At 42.3% G+C, this 17,581-nt stretch overlaps 1 protein-coding gene across 1 annotated transcript in view; it reads left to right on the top strand.

Moving 5' to 3' along the window:
• Positions 1-17,581, top strand: part of adam12b (ADAM metallopeptidase domain 12b) — a 79,663-nt gene that overhangs the window by 33,587 nt on the left and 28,495 nt on the right. Inside the window, 8 exon segments of the mRNA XM_069144543.1 lie at positions 1,722-1,800; positions 4,103-4,179; positions 4,921-5,110; positions 6,252-6,317; positions 7,064-7,135; positions 7,581-7,750; positions 8,336-8,420; positions 12,055-12,203. Of these exon segments, the coding sequence (XP_069000644.1) occupies positions 1,722-1,800; positions 4,103-4,179; positions 4,921-5,110; positions 6,252-6,317; positions 7,064-7,135; positions 7,581-7,750; positions 8,336-8,420; positions 12,055-12,203 (888 nt within the window).

Below are 17,581 nucleotides of genomic sequence, written 5' to 3'. Positions count from 1 at the left end.
ATTGGCTGCATGTTCCGCTTGACAAAAACAGGGATGAACGTGGGTTATTGATGTTCGGGAGAAAGGAGAGCCGAGGCCTCTTTTTTTCTTTTTTTTTTGTGTCTGTACTGGAAAACTTTAAGAGCGCCACAGAAAAGGCAACCGACAAAAGCATCTGATCCTCAGCACAGTCAGTTTCAGCTGTGTAAAATACACAGTCCCACACCAGTGAGGGCAGAGGAAACTATCTTCAAACAGAGTAAACACTCATGGCCTCTTAAACTCTGTGTACTCTTGCCAAGGATTTGATTACAGGGAGATTCCATCGTGTAAATCCTGCAGCTTTTCTACAGTTTGCGTCGTGGTACCAGGGCCCACGCTGCCCTAAGCTGGCTTTCCCATCATATCCCCAAAAATACAGCACGGGAGCATTTGCTTGGAATTACCGCTCACATGACACAAATCCCATCTTGACTGCAAACAGATTTTTTATTTTTTTTAATTATTTTATTTGCCTTCCTTTCAACTAAAATATCAGCGTGGGGATGATGTCGTTGAAGTGGCTGTTTAGAAGTGTCACTGTTCAAACACAACTTGTTTTTGCAAGTTCAGTATAAAGATGCATATTTGGGGATTTTTTTCCGTGAAGCATGTACGACCCCCTGATGTGTCATCCATTTTTAATGAGACATACCGGGCTCCTCAAAGTGATTACTGGCCGCTTGGCTTATCAGATTTAGTTTAGAGCTCGCTAATGGCACGATAAGGCACATTTAAAGCGATAATAAGTATTTAATGAAGTTAAATGTGGTCAGGCTTGGGGCACAGAGGATTGATCCTTTTTTAAACAGGTCATGAAAAAAAATTAACTTTAAATATCCAGATAAGGCATTAAATGGTCCTCAAGTATGAAAAACGTGCATTATTGGCTTATTCCATCCAGTCTCATCTAATTCTGGTACATGCAGGCTGTGTGGGATGGCACAGCATTGTGGGATATGCCCGATTCTCACCACGGTTTGTCAAATGCTGCGTTCCAGTTTTTAAATCCTCTCTTTATGACAGCAGCAGTGACTATTTTGCAATATAATCATCTTTATCAAAATATATGAAAAGTCCACACAGTGTGTTAAAGTTTTCTAAACTCAGTTGCCAAAATAACTGTCATTTTTCTGGGTTTTTCACCTCCCTCCCTGTCGCACACACACACACACACACACACACACACACACACACACACACACACACACACATCCTGAGATCATCCTGCCTGATGTCAGTGTGATTATGCAGCTGCAAAAGATGGGTGTTCCTACGACTTCTTTGCCAGTGCTTGGGGTGGGGCTCACTGTGTCCATCTGTTAATGGCCTAAGGTGGAAAACACACAGGCACACAGTTTAAAATATGGCCACAGACACACACACACACACACACACACACATATGCAGAGAAATGCACGTGCACGAAATAATTACCTCAGCAGGGATTCAACTCTGGTGCTGAATGGCAGGGGATTCAAGGACACGTACAAATCACCTAATAAATTAACAGAAAATCAAGTCTGTCCTTGCCTCAGAATGCCAACCACTCGGTCCACATCATCCCCCAAATTCTTTCAAGTGACAGTGAATCTACATAGTGTCGACTTGCGGTCAAGTTTTTTAATCAGTGCAGATTTACAGTGTTGGAAAGGAATGTTGTGTTTGAAGTGTCTGTCCTGTGTCTTGTTTTCTCTTCATAGGGGTCTTTTTGCAAGCCATTATACCGAGACACATTACCGGGAGGACGGAAGCGCATTCACCGGTGCTCACAACTTCACGGTACGGACACACTCGAGTGCTCTTGACATTTATGGTCAAGTTGACGTGCAGTGGTACTCAACAGTCACGTTGTAAAGACAGACCTTCAAAAACCTTTGAAAACAAAATTTCATGACGACTAGTAGCTTTTTCTTAAGGAGCATCAGACTCGCAGATTGAAATACCCACTGTATATCATGCGTTAGTTTAAAATTAAATGTAGGAACCAAATCAGTGTTTCTTTGTTTTTAATTGCTTCACTGTGACCCAGTGTGGATTTGAAAGCCTCTGGCTGTCGCTGAGCAGCACATCTATCCTGTGGCCTACTTGATGATAAGCTGTTTTTATGCTGGTTGTTTTTCCGCCAACATTGCCATCAGGATTTTATTATGGAATCCCCTTTCAGCAGCTGATGGGTTTCTGGCTATTTGTTTTCATTCTGTGTGAACAGCTGTGCTCGCTACTCATCTGAAAATCAAGAAAGGGTTCTTGGTCATGTTTGAGTTTTGAGTACTTTTCAAGGCCCCTCCACTGTGGCACTTCATCGGATCAAATATGTTTATGTGGCTCAGACAAAAGAAGAAAAAAAAAAAAAAAAAAACATCCAGGCAGAATCGATTCTTTATTGTGATATTTTTACAGCCGTTTTTAGCCGCCATTGTAGAGGGGACAAACATTTCCCTCGATGAAATTGTGAAAATCTCTCCTTTTTAACATAGTCAACAGCCTCTTCCCCTTTTGTAACTTAGTTGGATTGAAATCACGGCGTTTAACTGAACAGCGGCGGGGACAGTTTGACAGCTTGCTCACAGCTCGGAGGAGCAATGTTTCAATGTTTGGTAATTCTGCGATGACTGACAAGTCAATTTCTCGCAAAGTTATGCAGACAGTTTTCCACTCGCTCTTCTCTCACCTTTGTGGGAGGACATCACACGCATTGCATCAGGCTGTCAAATAGACATACTGTATTGTCTTAGATAAGCTCCACACAGCTGCACACTTTCAGTGCCTGCTGTCACTGAACTCGGCAATCAGCCGTGTGTTAATCACGGATCAGTGGAAAGACGTGTGCTGTAAATACACTCTGTCGTTCTGTGAATGATCTAAATACAGAAGAACCACTAGAAAAATTGCAGAAATATAAGTATATTTTCAGAGAACAAGTCAACAGCTAAAAAAAAAAATACACAGATGACCTTTAAATCTAGACGTAAATACACTTTTTAACATGAAGCATCTCTGCAGTGGGGCAGTAATTCATGCTGCGCGGCCAAAGGTTCGCTAAATTTAAACATGATATATCTTCAACACAGTTGTGAGAAGCCTATACAGAATATAAAACATGTAATACTTTCACACAGTGAAGTAAGATGACTTTTCTGAACTTAGAGACCTTCAGGGGAAATAAAAATAAATAAATTTAAAAAAAAAAGGATCCAGGAAATTTTCTATTCTAAATATTCCACTTGAACTGCACTTGGCTGCTGTAGAGATTGTATACATGCCAATGATAAAGAGAGAGAAAGGCAATCACTATCGCTGCTTGATGTTTTCTTTTGTAAAAGGTGAACTAATCTAGTCGTGCATCGCCTAAGCACAGAGCCTTTATAGCCGCTCTGTTTCTATATTTAATCTAACGAATCTCGGATCCACTACCACCTGGCTCGATAACTTCTACGGAGCTCGTCAAACAAGAAGCCGTTGAAAACGGGTACATTTTGCATGAATTTCACCACATAGTATTTCCTCCTTGGAGTTCAATATTGGAGATGAGAAATGGTCAACACAGTGGCTACCGACAGTTGATTTAGGAGGACTGGAGTGCTGCGAGACAGTAAATGGAGGTCTGTATTCCCTCTTTAACGAGAGTCATTTCCTCTGCTCTCCTCGTGCTCAGACAACAGTGTTTTCACTGTGTCTGCGGAGCCTCAAATGCCTGCTTTTCCTTCCACCAGGCCACTCTGATGAAATAATGAACAATAAACAATTTTTATATTACTGTCACCTCCCATGCGTGTCAGTTTTCCCGCTTCTCCCTTCAACTGCATAGGTCGCGTTAATTTCAGGCGGCCTGTTTGCATGGAGAGGGAGAGGAGGGCAGACTGTTTCTACAGAGCACGCTAATTTAAATGAACACGAGTTGGGACAGCATCAGCATAGTTCCTGTGTGTTGTTGTCAGTACATGCTACATTTTAAATTTTAAATATAATACATTTTTATCGCATTAACCAGCTCATGAAGCTTTCTTGTCATAAAGGGTTTTCATCTCCAGTCTGTAAAGAGTTTTTTTTTATTTTTTTTTATTTGAACCATCTCTTTCAGAACAACTGCTACTACCATGGGGAAGTGCAGGCGCATTCAAACTCTGATGTTACCCTCAGTGCCTGCTCAGGCCTTCGGTAAGAAACATCATTTTGTATTCAAGCAGCGTCTCAACGCTGCCCTTTAAGTGCTATTTACCACTGCAATGTTTATATTTACTTAAGTCACTCAGCACGGCAGCCCATCGCTCTTAAGCCCCTTAAGCGTGTTGTCAGTAAGTTGGTGTGTGCCTCGCAGGAATGGGGAGAAAATGTCACACCTCATTGTCTTTGTTCACAGAGGCACACAGTAAATATCTGCACTCATTTTGGCCGTAATTGGTGTCTCGCTGTTGCTAATGACCGATAACAATTCGAAGGTTTTTAAACTGGCCCTTAGACAAGTCTTAAGATAGACAATTTCATCTGCTCAATTAAATAGCAAGGAAACATTTCGAAAACTGTTTAGTTTGTCTTTATCAACAGCTAATGAAATGGAACATTTAGGTTAAGATCAGTTTGTGGTAAATGTCCGTGAACTGGCATGCAATATGTGATCATTTCAGTCAAAAAGTAAGAAGGCTGAGGTATAATAACACTGAACTGATTTAGTAATAAGAGAGAGAATTTGTGCCTAAAGCCATGAAGATTTTTTTTAACCCTGACGACCTGGCTTGATTCAAAACGTGGCCTTAGTAAAAGTGTGAATGTAGAAAAAAGGGCTACCTCACTTGTCACATATGTTCTTTTAGAGAGAGCCACGTTCAATCAAATTCTAAATTTGAGAGATTGGTCATGCTTTGAAGGTTTGTTTTGAGACTTGTGATGCTGTCTCTGCAGAGGCTTCATCGCACTTGAAAGCAAGACATTCATCATCGAGCCTGTGCCTGGCAATGACACCGGGGCTCACTTTATCTACCGAGTGGAAGAGCTGAGGCTGACCCCTGGAGCCTGCGGCCACGGCTTCAACATGTCCTCTGCCGCCCCTGAAAATCACATCAAAAGCCCCTTCCAGTCCTTCCACACGAGGGTGAGAATATTCTGTTGTTTATATCGTGAGGCTTGTATCAGAGCCATCGGACATCTCGTTTCAAAGCAAAATTATCATCAGTTTCTTTCATCGTATTTCATTATCAAACGTTTCCGAAGGGTAACACTCGGCTGATGAACGATAAATGGGCGTTTGACCAAAGATGAGAATATTGGCAAGCATTCCAGTTTGGATAAGTTCCCTCGAGGGGTTGCCTTGGGCTTGACACTCATTTTTTGTGTGCCCAGAGTCAAGGGCCAATGCAGAAGGCTTGGCCGATGATTTTGCATGGAGCAGGTGCGCCATCCATCTGCCCCTATTTCCAAGCATTAAGAACTCCATTGGAGTCAGGAAGTGAAAGTCACCTACACCCGGCACTTACTGACCCCCGAGTAATAGTGTCTCGGCTCTACTTTAAAAGATGGGACAAAAAGATCGCTGTATATGACCTTGTATGCTTTTATGTGATGTCCTGGCTTTTTACAAGTCTAATAGTGAAATCAGGTAACATTTGTGGCTTAATAGCAACTTATAGACATTCAGAAAAACTTGCTTCGTCACTTTCTCGTGAGGAGTTTGATGAGACAACACCATATTTATACGCTAGATATGGATCTATAGCTAGCAGTTGAATAGCTTAATAAAAACAGCTATCCTAATTCTGATCAAAGGTAACAAAATTTGTCGACCATGACCTCCAGCTCACTACTTAGCGTGATTTAAATCCTGTTTGTTTAATCCAAACAAGCAAGATATAGCGAATTACTTAATGAGCTTCAAAGATCCCGGTAAATGAATTTTGTTTCTATTGGTCAGAGCCAAGTGGGCTGTTTTCCCATTTTCAGGGTTTATGCTAAACTAAACTATCCAGCTGCCACCTATAGCTTCATATTTGCTCTGATATCGATTTTTGGCAAGAAACCTAATACGTGTGTATCCACAAAGGTCAAACTATTCCTTTAACATTTTTTTCAGATATTGTGGTGCCACAAGAAGCAATAAAAGAAAAAAGAAAAAAAAAAAAGAATGCAGTGTCTAAATCTGGAAGGATCAAGTAGAAAAAGGTCCTCGGAATTCAAACTTTGTTTCTGCAAATCTCAAAACATTTCTAACATGCAGGATCTCTGTTTTTGTACCTCAGCATAAAAGACACGCTCAGAAGACAACCAAATACGTCGAGCTGATCATCGTCGCAGACAACCGGGAGGTAATGCACCTGCCATGCTTCCATTCACAAATACAGTATTTGACCAACACAAACAACACACTGAAAACACAGCATTTGTTTTCACGGTATCAGCAGGGAAAAAATGAGGCTAAGCTGTAGTAACAGTAGAGCAGGTCCCACTGGAGCTGCAGAATGAGGTGAGTGTGCAACGAGCAGTGTGGTCTTGTTGCAGCAGCTCCATTCTGACAGGAAGTTCTGTTTGCGATTCCCCAGCTGAGCAGACAGGAAACAGGAAAAAGCCATGTGGATACAGAAGAGTCTCCTGGAAGCACTGATGAGCTCATTGTGGGGTTTCCTCTTGACGGCACTGCTTATGTCACTGACCTGAATTGAGAGAAAGGAAATGGGGAAAAAACAAAAAGGATCAAGTACGTCGTTAGACTCAGATTTGAAGTCCAGCATCAACGCAGGTGGATACTCTGCAGGGTGGAAGTAGAAGGTGGGAATATGCTGCGATTATGATCCAAAGCTTTGCAGGCCGACATATCTGCCAATCTACCTGCTCCCTGCGGCCGCGCCATTCGCCTCTCTAACACCGGGAGATTTTTCTACATCCAGATGGTCACAGCTTGACAACCGGACCAACACACTGAAAAACGTATTGCCTGTGAATATTTTAAACAACCCATTCATACAATACACCGCCTTTGCATTTGTCCTCATGAAGAACCTTTGACTTGTTGGTGTAAATTTGCATCTTGCATCACATGCAATTTTGTTTTCAGTTTCAAAAACAGGGGAAGGACCTGGAGAAGGTGAAGCAGAGACTGGCAGAGATAGCCAATTACGTGGACAAGGTAAAACATCCTCTCCCCTTTGCACGGGGGGGATAAATCACTTTTTTAAAATAGAAATATTGTTGGCAGCAAAGATTAATGACATGGGTGTGTGATGTATTAATTTCCTACTAAAGCAGCTGATTTTAGTCTGCCTAAGACCCTCTGCCAGAGCTGTGGATCTGTAGCTTGCAGACACAGAGGGTAGATGGATTTACTTTAAGGAAGCATGGATATAGAAATGGGAAAGACATTCTCTGATCATATGAAAAACATGAAAAGAGCGTTCTCTCTAAAGCACACACGAGAGGATTCAGAACTGCCATATTGTTGTTGTGTTTTTTTTTTACCAAAGCTTAAACCGCCACTACATAGTCTTGCACGTTTGTGTGATCTCGCTTCTGTAAGTCTTCGGACCTTTCTATCCACGCTGACTCCCGCTGCTTATCAACTCGCTTCCCTGCAGTTCTACAGGGCCCTGAACATCCGGGTGGCCCTGGTGGGTCTGGAGGTGTGGAGTGACTCTGATAAATGTCCCATCACCCAGGATCCCTTCACCACCCTGCACGAGTTCCTCGACTGGAGGAAAGTGAAACTGCTGCCCCAGAAACCGCACGACAATGCTCAGCTCATAAGGTAGACATTTCATTTAACTGAAAATATTGAGCCCAAAAATGAACGAATATGTGTTCAAATCGGCGAACCGAAGCAAATCCTTAAAGGACTATGTTATCAATTTTACATCTCAACCCATTAACTACTGATGCAGCATTTTACCAGTCAGCCATTGTCTTCCATTAATTTTGTTGTTGTATGTAAATAAGCACACACAGGTTTGAGTATCTTGTTTCTGGTTGTTGATATTTGCATCACACTGAAATGACCTAAAATTCCTTCACGTTTATTTATTGTTTATTGTTTACAACCTCTTATGGGGGGACATAATAAAACATGCAGCAAAATCAATAAATGATTAAATTTAATCACATTCAGTAAAATACGACAATTGATTTCAGTAGTATATCAATTCAAACGTATGACAAACTACTTCTTAACATGGTTGGAGGTCATTGCTGTGAATCCTACTGAAAAAGTGCTTTCAATAATAAACACACACTTTGCAAGCAAAAGACTAAAATATGCAGGGCCATGATGATCATCGTTCATCCAAGGACATTTCTTCTTTAATATTTTTTGTCTCCTACTTCCCGTCCTCTGCAGTGGGGTCTACTTCCAGGGCACCACCATCGGCATGGCACCCATTATGAGCATGTGCACAGTCGAGCAGTCTGGAGGCATTGTCATGGTGAGTATAAAACCTTCTCCCTGCTCACACCGCGCCTCCGCCCTCCTCTTCCGCTGTGCAGCCTGATTGTATCAGTGTGGACTTTGTTCAGATTCAGCAAGCTAACACCATCCAGACGTGATTTACATAGAAAAGGTGTTCGCTGTTTGCTGGAAGGGCACTCAGAGACAGGTCTGCCAGGAAGTCATGCTTTGAAGCGTAATGATATTTGTGCTGGCACTCCCTTAACATTACCACAAACACCCACATGCACAAAACAATATGTAAGAGTCTACTCGGAGTGGAATAGGTCTGCAGACAGGCACACTTTCGCGAGGCAATTTGAAATATTGCAGTCATGCAATCAATCTTTTTTTTAAAAGACCTACTCAGTGATGCGAGTTGAAACGACGTTCGGGGTCTCTATGTGGGTCAACATGAGCCGACCACCCTTCGCGATACGCCTTTAAATCCGGACTGGTCGCAGGTCACGCGCTGCCCGGCTGTGGTGAGACGGTACGATAAGGAATGGATATAAGTTCAGTGATACGAATGTGTAAATACAAGTTAACCAAGAGGTTGGACAAAAGGGAGGAAGAGAGAGGGAGCAGTAGAAGGAGAGGACGGTGAAATCAAGAGTGTGCTCACGTAGGCAGACGGTTAAACTGAAACATAACTTTTGGTAAATATTGGATGTAATTCCCATCGGTGGCGGGCATGGTACTGCATTGCAGTACGGAGTCTCTGTTAACAGCGAGAAGCTGGGTGACAGCTGACTCATGAATGAGACCACTGTGGCTTGAATGTGTGTTCAGTAGAACCACGTCGTACTGTGTGCAGATCTGCTGTGTGAATGTGGTATAAAAGGGTTGGCGGGGCACCGGGGTAAATCAAAGGCCACGGCTTTTGAACAGAATCGCATTTACATTTTTATGAGATGTGATAAATTGTTTATGCCATCTCTCACAGAGCAGCCATTTGAATCAAAATGCTTTTTGTTGTTTTTTATAACACACACAAGTGTGCGTCACCCCCCCCCGGTACACTGAATTACTACACATAGTAAATTAGCTGCCTGTTAGGCTCCTCCGCCTGTTATAGCGCTTGATACCCATGCCAAAATCACAAAGCGGTTATCTGCCCATTGCCATTATACCTCAGCCCAGATGTGTGTCCCCCATTAATAGATGCATTTTCTGCTGGCCGTTGCTGTGGTGAGGCTTCTCCAGATGTTTGTCTTCCCCCTTACTTACATACAGCAGATGGTCTGGACCGAGATTAAAGAGCCACGCAAGCAGTTAGAGGGCAATCAGAGGAGATTAACTGTTTCTCAAACCATACTCTACGATGTGGCAATCTGTCCCAAATCCCGTATTTGGTCCACATGTTCATGTCATTTGATACATATTAATGGTATTTATTATTTTCCTACATGGGTCTGTTTATGACGGATTTTAATATGGTACAGTATTCTTGTCTGAGAGTCATTTTCTCACATGGCTGGAAATAATTTCAGAAGGACAATCAGATCATTTCCTGGTTGTAACCAACGTAACAAATTTCTCACAATCGCAACGGAGCTGCTTCAAAGCAACGGCTGTGGCTTCCAAGAGTTTTATTGATTTCTGCTCACTCTGATATGACACTTTGTTGTGAGGAAGCAATCTTCTATGAATTACAGATACATACATTACACTGGTAAACATGACAGAGAAGAGTTTTCCCATCCTTCCTGTTAAAAGGCGGGGTGCTGCTCCCCATGATGCTGCTCTTTAATCAGAGCAAGAAGTGGCTCTGCTTGCCCTCAACTTTGACTTATGACCTCGCCTTCAAAGGAAGCATGTGATTTTCTCATGTGCATGACAGAAAACCACAGTGAGACATATAATAGTACGTGGGTGGCCTTTTTCTCAGGGGGTTGCTTAATTTGAAATGCTGACTCATGCACACAATGAAAAGCTCAGACACAAGACTTTTTGCTGGACTGTATGTAACTATCGTGACGCTAGATATGCAGAATTTATTAGTCATGTTTTTATATATATATATATTTACCCTAACATTTATCTTCTCATTCAAATCTGCCCCATGTCAGAAATTGGATTAACCAATTAGGTTTGTGCAAAGGCTCCTCTGCAGCCTATGCTTACACATGTCCCTGTTTTATGTGTAAACCTGCAGAGAGGTTAATCTACATCTCGGCATGAGTGACACTCTTAGACAGGCATGCAATGATCGATAAATCTGTATGGGGAGTCACATCTGGGCAAAATGTAAGAATTTTGTTAATTTTGCAAACAGAGCCTTGTTTACATTCTTTATGCAACGCTAACCAGCTGCTGGCTGTAGCTTCTTGTGTACTGTTGCGTACATAAAATCTGTGCCAATCATCTCATGTAACGCTGTGTACTTCCAAAAATATCAAACTATTCCTTTACTATCACAATGCCAATGATAATACTTCTCTCATATCAGTGTGAGAAATTACATTACATTTAGCTGACGCTTTTATCTAAAGCGACTTACAACGGGAGCAATTTAGGGTTCATTGTCTTGCTCAAGGACACTTAGGCATGTGGGCAGGAAGAGCTGGGGAGGTGCATGTTTTTGGATGTTGGGAGGAAGCCGGAGCACCCGGAGAGAACCCACGCAAGCACAGGGAGAACATGCAAACTCCACACAGAAAGGCCCAGGACCGGATTCGAACCCGGAACCTTTTTGCTGAGGCGACAATGCTAACCACTGCACCACTGTGCCGCCCTGATGTATAAGAAATGTATATAGAACAACTTAAAATGACAAAAATGATTGTCAGTATATTAAACTGTGTCCCGCTGTTTTGCATTAAGACAAAATTGTTCAAAATTTTAACTCATTTTATAGCTCTGTGCTTTTCCATTACAAAATGCTCAAAGTAATACATTTAATATCGCAACAGAATTTTGTAAAAAGACAACAGAAAATAATTGTTTCATTACAGTACGACTCATTCATAATTGGTCTCTGTTTATCCCATTACCAGTCACACCTTGGCATACATACGATGCACTGATTTAAATTCACCGCCACCCTCCAAACGCCCCCCTCCCCCCACCACCACCACCACCCACCCGCACCCCCGTCTCTGCCTCCTCTTGGCCAGGCTGTCTATAAAAGTAGTTGAATCTTAAAGATTCACTTCTCTCTTGTCCGCCTATGTCTTCCTTGTGAAGGGCAGTTGTCTTGCTTATCAATGCAGCACCAAGTCATGCAGCGGTTGGCTTACAGAGCTTCCTGCAGCAGCTTTCTCCACTGGCAGCAAGGTTTGATTGAGTCTGCAGGGATAGTGGAATGGCAGATGAATGCAGGCCTCCATGAGTAGAATGAGTAATAGAAGGAGGATGATGGGTGGGTGGGTGGAGGGAGTTGTGGTGGGGTGGGGAGGTGAGCGGGGGACAGGTTGAGCTGTTACTGAAATGTTTTGGGAGCCTGTGGCTCCAAAATTGTCTTCTTTGAACTTTGCGTTTTCTTCTTTTTTTTTTCTTTTTTTTTTGTGAATGACTGCAGTTTTTTTTTTTGTTTGTTTGTTAGTTGTTGTTGTTTTTTTTACTCAAGTAACTTCACATATAGGATTAAACATAATAAACACACTGGTTGCCCTCTTTGTCTATCGTAGGATCACTCTGAGAACCCGCTGGGTGCTGCTGTGACTTTAGCCCACGAGCTGGGGCACAATTTTGGCATGAACCACGACACCCCGGAGCGCGGCTGTGGCTGCAGGATGACCGTCGATCGAGGAGGCTGCATCATGACTCCGTCCACAGGGTGAGACGTCCATGACGCAAATGTTCATGCTGGTGCAAAGTACGAGGCAACTTTAATTCATTTAACCACACTTTCTTTGCAATACATCATTATTTATGTTGGTTCGGGGTTCTTTTTTTTTTTTTTTTTTTTTAGCATCGCACCGCTCTATATATATATTTCGATTTGTTGACTTGAACAGATTTGATTGTGGTTTTTTTTTTCACAATTGTAGTTTTCAGTTTGGGTCCTATTCTGAACAAATCTGCGACCAAAGTTTGGCAAAAGTATCTTCACACTTAAAAACATGAGCACAGATAAAGGTTTAAAATCGAGACTGTATCTACCTGTTGTGGGAACATTGAGATACGGGATTACAATGTTTTATCGTTTCAACTTTTCTGAATAAATTTGTGAGCTCTTTTGCATCTGACCCAGTCATAAAGCATAAAATATGTTCTGCCAGTTGCACAGGTTGGATCGTTTTCATCTCTACACGATGCTCCATTGTTTTTATGTTAATGTACGAGAGAGGGCTGAAACACACTCCCACACACACACACACACACACACACACACACACACACACACACACACACACACACACACACACACTTTGGCCTGAGACTAAAGCAGCTGCTCTAGCATTCTGCTCGTGTTGCCTGGGTCGCTGAGATAAGAGAGCTGCTGCAAGTGATGGACTCTGTGACTTCTAGTAAACAGTAAGCAGATAAGGCGAACCCAGAGCACAATACCAGATTTCACCCTTGGTCTGGTGCCAGTCTGGTTTGTCTGATGGCGAGTCCCGCAAGCCACCGATGAATGTGGTCGGGATGAATTCCACCGCACTGTGGAGAAGACAAAAAACGGCTGAGCGACACAGTTACTGGCGTTATTAGAATATTTTTAGGCAAAGAAACTGCTCACACAGACCCACACATCAACATTAATCCACGCCTACATCTACTCCACATATCCATCATATCACTGTGAGGTCAATCATACAAACGTCATACTCACTACTGGGGATTTGTCCAGTTTGAGAATATAGCGAGGACGTTTGCCACATCTTACTAAACTTTATAGTTGAGAAACTTTTTTTTTTTTTTTTTTTTTTATACAGAGAACAGGACTATAGATTTAGTTCCCCATAACTTAAAGAAAACACATTAGGAAGTGATCTTTTAATGGCCAGTATAAACAGGGGGAGAGGTGATTACAGCAAAAAGCAGCATAAAAAGGAGAATGAATGAAAGCCACAAATATAAAAGAAAGAAACTGTTAATCAGGTGGACAAATGGATGAGAACAGGCTTACAGATACAACAAGCTATTCAGAATTACATCAATAACATTGTGCTGAGAGTCCAGAGTTATGAGCAGATGCATTATAATGTGTGAAAAGTCCTTGTGGATGTGGGCTTTTACTGGCACTAATTGTAGCTATTGTCAATACACAGACATTAAAAGCTGTTTTTAATTATTTTCATAAATCAGCAGAGGCATGGCAGATAAAACTACAGGAGGCTTTTGAGCACATCCTTCAGAAATGACACAAAACCTGCTAAAAGACGTAATATTAAAACTTACTATCTGCCAGAAATGTTCCCGAGGCTGTCAAAAAGTGTGCTTGTTTGTGTAGCCGCTGGCAACAGTGAGCTCATCCTGCTGTTCTCATACTACAACATTTATAAAATATGTAAATAGAAAAAAATAGAAAGGAATAGGGAGAAAAAATATAATGCACACGGAGCACCGCTGGATTTATGCGGTGCAGTTTATACATGATGACTTCGTTATAGCTCGTCCCCAGCCAAAGCTATCTAATGATGTCATGCAGAGAGTTTAGAAAAATGACCATCTCATCTAAACGGGTTACAGTGAGTCACGGTGTTATAGAATTCGTCATAGCAGAATAGGTTCATGAAGCACAGTCCCTCTTTTCAGCACTCGCAGCTGCTTAATTATGATTAGTTATTAATAGTTGTGAGAGATGATCAGTGACCTTCTGTTCTCAAACTCACTCTTGTGTTTGCAAAATAAAGTATGCAGGATAAATCCAGACATCATGGTGCACTGACTTGCCTGGAAATTTTGGGTTTATACACTGACACCAGGTATCAATATTTCCCTATTTAATTATTAATATTCTAATTACACATTGACAATTGTTCATTTCATTTCAGCCTGTAGGTTTGTAGTCGGTGAGGATGATCATTGATTTTTGTTGTTAGCTTTAGGTTTTGGTCATAAACTTACTCTGCACTGCCTGAACAAGGTGGTGGAGCATTTAGAAGGTAAACAGTCAGATATGTTCCCTTAAGAGCTGGTAGAGACCAAACACAGAGCTGATAGGACACTGCATATTGGACTTGGCATGCGGTCACAATCTCAATGTACTAAATAATAAGGTTTCTCTGTGTCTGCCGCATGCGTCAATGGTAAATTGCTTGGGATTATCAGTGTTGTGTTTACTGCTTATTCTACTGCTTCCAAAAACAATTACCAGTGATTTAAACTCATAAAAATGTTCTTACATGACTTCCTTTGTTCTACATTTTACATTACGGATGAGAGAATGACTATGTTGTCTAGACTGTGTTGTTGATTTGATGATATCAGTTTTGCAGCATCAGACTATAAACCACAGAGCTAATAGTCTGAAGTTTGTCATGGGAAGCATTTTGCCCAAGTTTCTGAGCCACTTTCAAAGATGAAAATTATGAGCTTACCCGAGATCAAGTTTGACTTGGCAGGTTATCTCCTAAATTGAATTTCCTGAACTATCAGCTTGAATTCACAGTTTCCTGTTGACAAAACCAATAATTTCACAAACCAATCTCAAACTCATTTCCCCCATCACAGATCTGGTTCCTTTTCTCTTTTTTTTTCTTTATATTACCAGCCTCCTTTGACCCTCAGTCCAGATGCCTTCAGAATGTTAAACACATCGTTGTAAAGCAGAGTAGCTCGTTTGACTGTGTTTGGGATACTCTCAGCTTGGACTTGCTAATGGAGGAGAGGACAGGCTGCATCTAAATGACATGATTATCAGTGACGCTGCCAGCTGCAATCAGGGCCAGGGCACACAGAGGGAGATCCGCAGAGAGGTGCTTTATGCCTGGATAGACAGGCAGAGCGAGGAGGCTGTGGTTTCATTTGTCTTTTATCTCCCCCAGTGGTAAAGCAGGAAGAGAAACACAGAGAGATAGAGGTGAGAGCGAGAGACAAATATTAGAAAGATGACAATGAAGGAATTATTTGGGTACACACGGAAACCTATGGCGGACGTGTGAGCCGCAAAGACTGGCCATGAGAGACATTTGTGCCTTAACAACAAATACAAATTTGAAGGACAGGAGAGGAACAGTTCACACTGACATTTGGAAGTGGGGATGTCTTTTAGAAGTTGAGCAAAGAGTTGCATCACGTGAACGTGTGGAGAAAGCATAAAAGTACTTCCCTGTGTCTGTAACCGAGTAGAATGATGAAGTGCGGCAGGGAGCTACGGGTGGATTTTGAGGCCAAGAGGTGACTGCTCTGTCAAGACAATACGAGGGAGGTTGTGACTCTCGTTATTTTCTTGTCAAAGTGACGAGAAAACGTGCAAGTGAGGTGAGAAAGTCCAAAATGTGATGATCTGAAGAAGACACCATGCTGTGAAGAGGAGGGAGGAAGCCGGTTCGGTTGCTAGTTGGTAAATGTTGGCAGTAAATTTAGCTTGTGCGTGTTTCTTTTCCCCCTGATATTTAATCACCACCGGCCTCTGCCAGTGTTGCAGCCTAACATTTGCTGAAAGGTCAAACATGTCTCTCCTGCTTAGCTCGGACCAAATGCATGTCAGTCGGCAGCGCAGCTTAAGGAGCGATAGAGACCGTCTGTTGTCAGTCAGAGGGCCGACAAATAGAAGAGCCCCTTCATATCCTCATCGACTCAACCCACTGGCCCCGAGTGCTGAGATGATCAGGCAGGAATCATCTGCTCTGCACATATGGCTGTGTTCCGCAAAAAGCTGCTCGGTGTCTCTGCGTCTCAGTACTTTGTCAGATCATTTTGTAAGTCACTTCCCAAAAGGCTGCCTTCTTTGCTTCTTTTTCATTTCAGTAGGCGCCTCTTGCCAACATTAGCCATGTTTCGTGTTAAAGGGGGCATTTCCCCACCTGGAAAGTGGACGAGAAATCACGCTGCAGCAGCGAAGATTGGACCATTTCCAGCAGCGCACGCAAGCTTGTACTGGATCTGATCCTGATTAACATGTTATCAGATCCATCTCAGGTTGTGCACGGCCTGTTTTTCTGTTAATTATGACATGATAACTTAATTAAAATGCTTCAAAGGTTTCAGAGGTTGAACCTCCTTTTTTCTCAAATTCTCACATAAAGCAGCCATCGTATCAATTTGCAGCTTTACATAAATTAGCTGATTTCTCTAGTCGGACAGAAATCGAACATTTCGCGGTGATCTCCACAGGCCTGGTTCATCTCGTACGAGCCCCCCCCCCCCCCCCACCACCACCACCACCACCACCTTGCTGCTTTAGTTTTGATCTTTCTTTATTGTAATCTGTCTCTTGCAAAGGCGCCAGGAGACTTTGCAACAATAACCACTATGTAAGTTTTAAAGTATGTCACACCGTGCGAGATAAGTCTTATAAAACGTTGGTTTCAGACTGTACTATCAGTTTGAGGGATGTCAGATTGTGCAGTGAATGCTGTGCTACAATGTGAATCGAAAAAAGTGAGTTTTGGAGACGTGTCGTATCTCCGCAAGATATTCCTTTTTGCCAGAGTTTTTCATTTCCCCTCCACCGCATCTGCTTTTGTGCGTGTGGGGGTGGGGGGGCATTTTATTTAATTTTTTTGCTTAACCTTTAATTCAAAACGCGGCCCTTCATGAAATGTTGTGCTGACCAATGTAGTCCGTCGTCGGTCGGTCAGTGCGGTTGGTCGCTCCTCGGTGTGTTCCGATAGGATGGTTTGTAGACGTGGGGTGCAGCAGCATTCACGCTGTGATGATTTGATCCTCAATTTGTTACTGTAAATCATCCGTCATTAGACGGGTCTCGGAGTGAAATCAAGAATCAAGTTTTGGAATGATGACCACAGGTTTTTACCGCATTTCTCTCACGACTGAAAACAATACACAAAGGGCTTTAATTCTCCAACCTTTCGGCAATTCAATACTAGATTACTGCGGTACGCCTTTGTATCATTAATCTCAGTCTGGTGTTTTAGTTAGTAAGTGTTTCGCAAATGGCAGATAATGGGATCATGTACATCATTAGTTCTTCTAACCGCAGAGTGAGGAAAGGAATTGTAGGAATTTGCTGCACTGGTTGTTTTTGTATTCGTGTGAGCACACGTATAGTAAATTGGAGCAGTCAGCAGTAACTGAAAAATC

The sequence above is a fragment of the Embiotoca jacksoni genome, unplaced genomic scaffold (genome assembly GCF_022577435.1).
Source record: "Embiotoca jacksoni isolate LCO1_2020_lvr unplaced genomic scaffold, fEmbJac1.0.p SCAF_12, whole genome shotgun sequence".
NCBI classification, from domain to species: Eukaryota; Metazoa; Chordata; class Actinopteri; family Embiotocidae; genus Embiotoca; species Embiotoca jacksoni.
The sequence above is the reverse complement of the archived record's forward strand: the minus strand, read 5'-3'. Positions and strand labels throughout refer to the sequence as shown.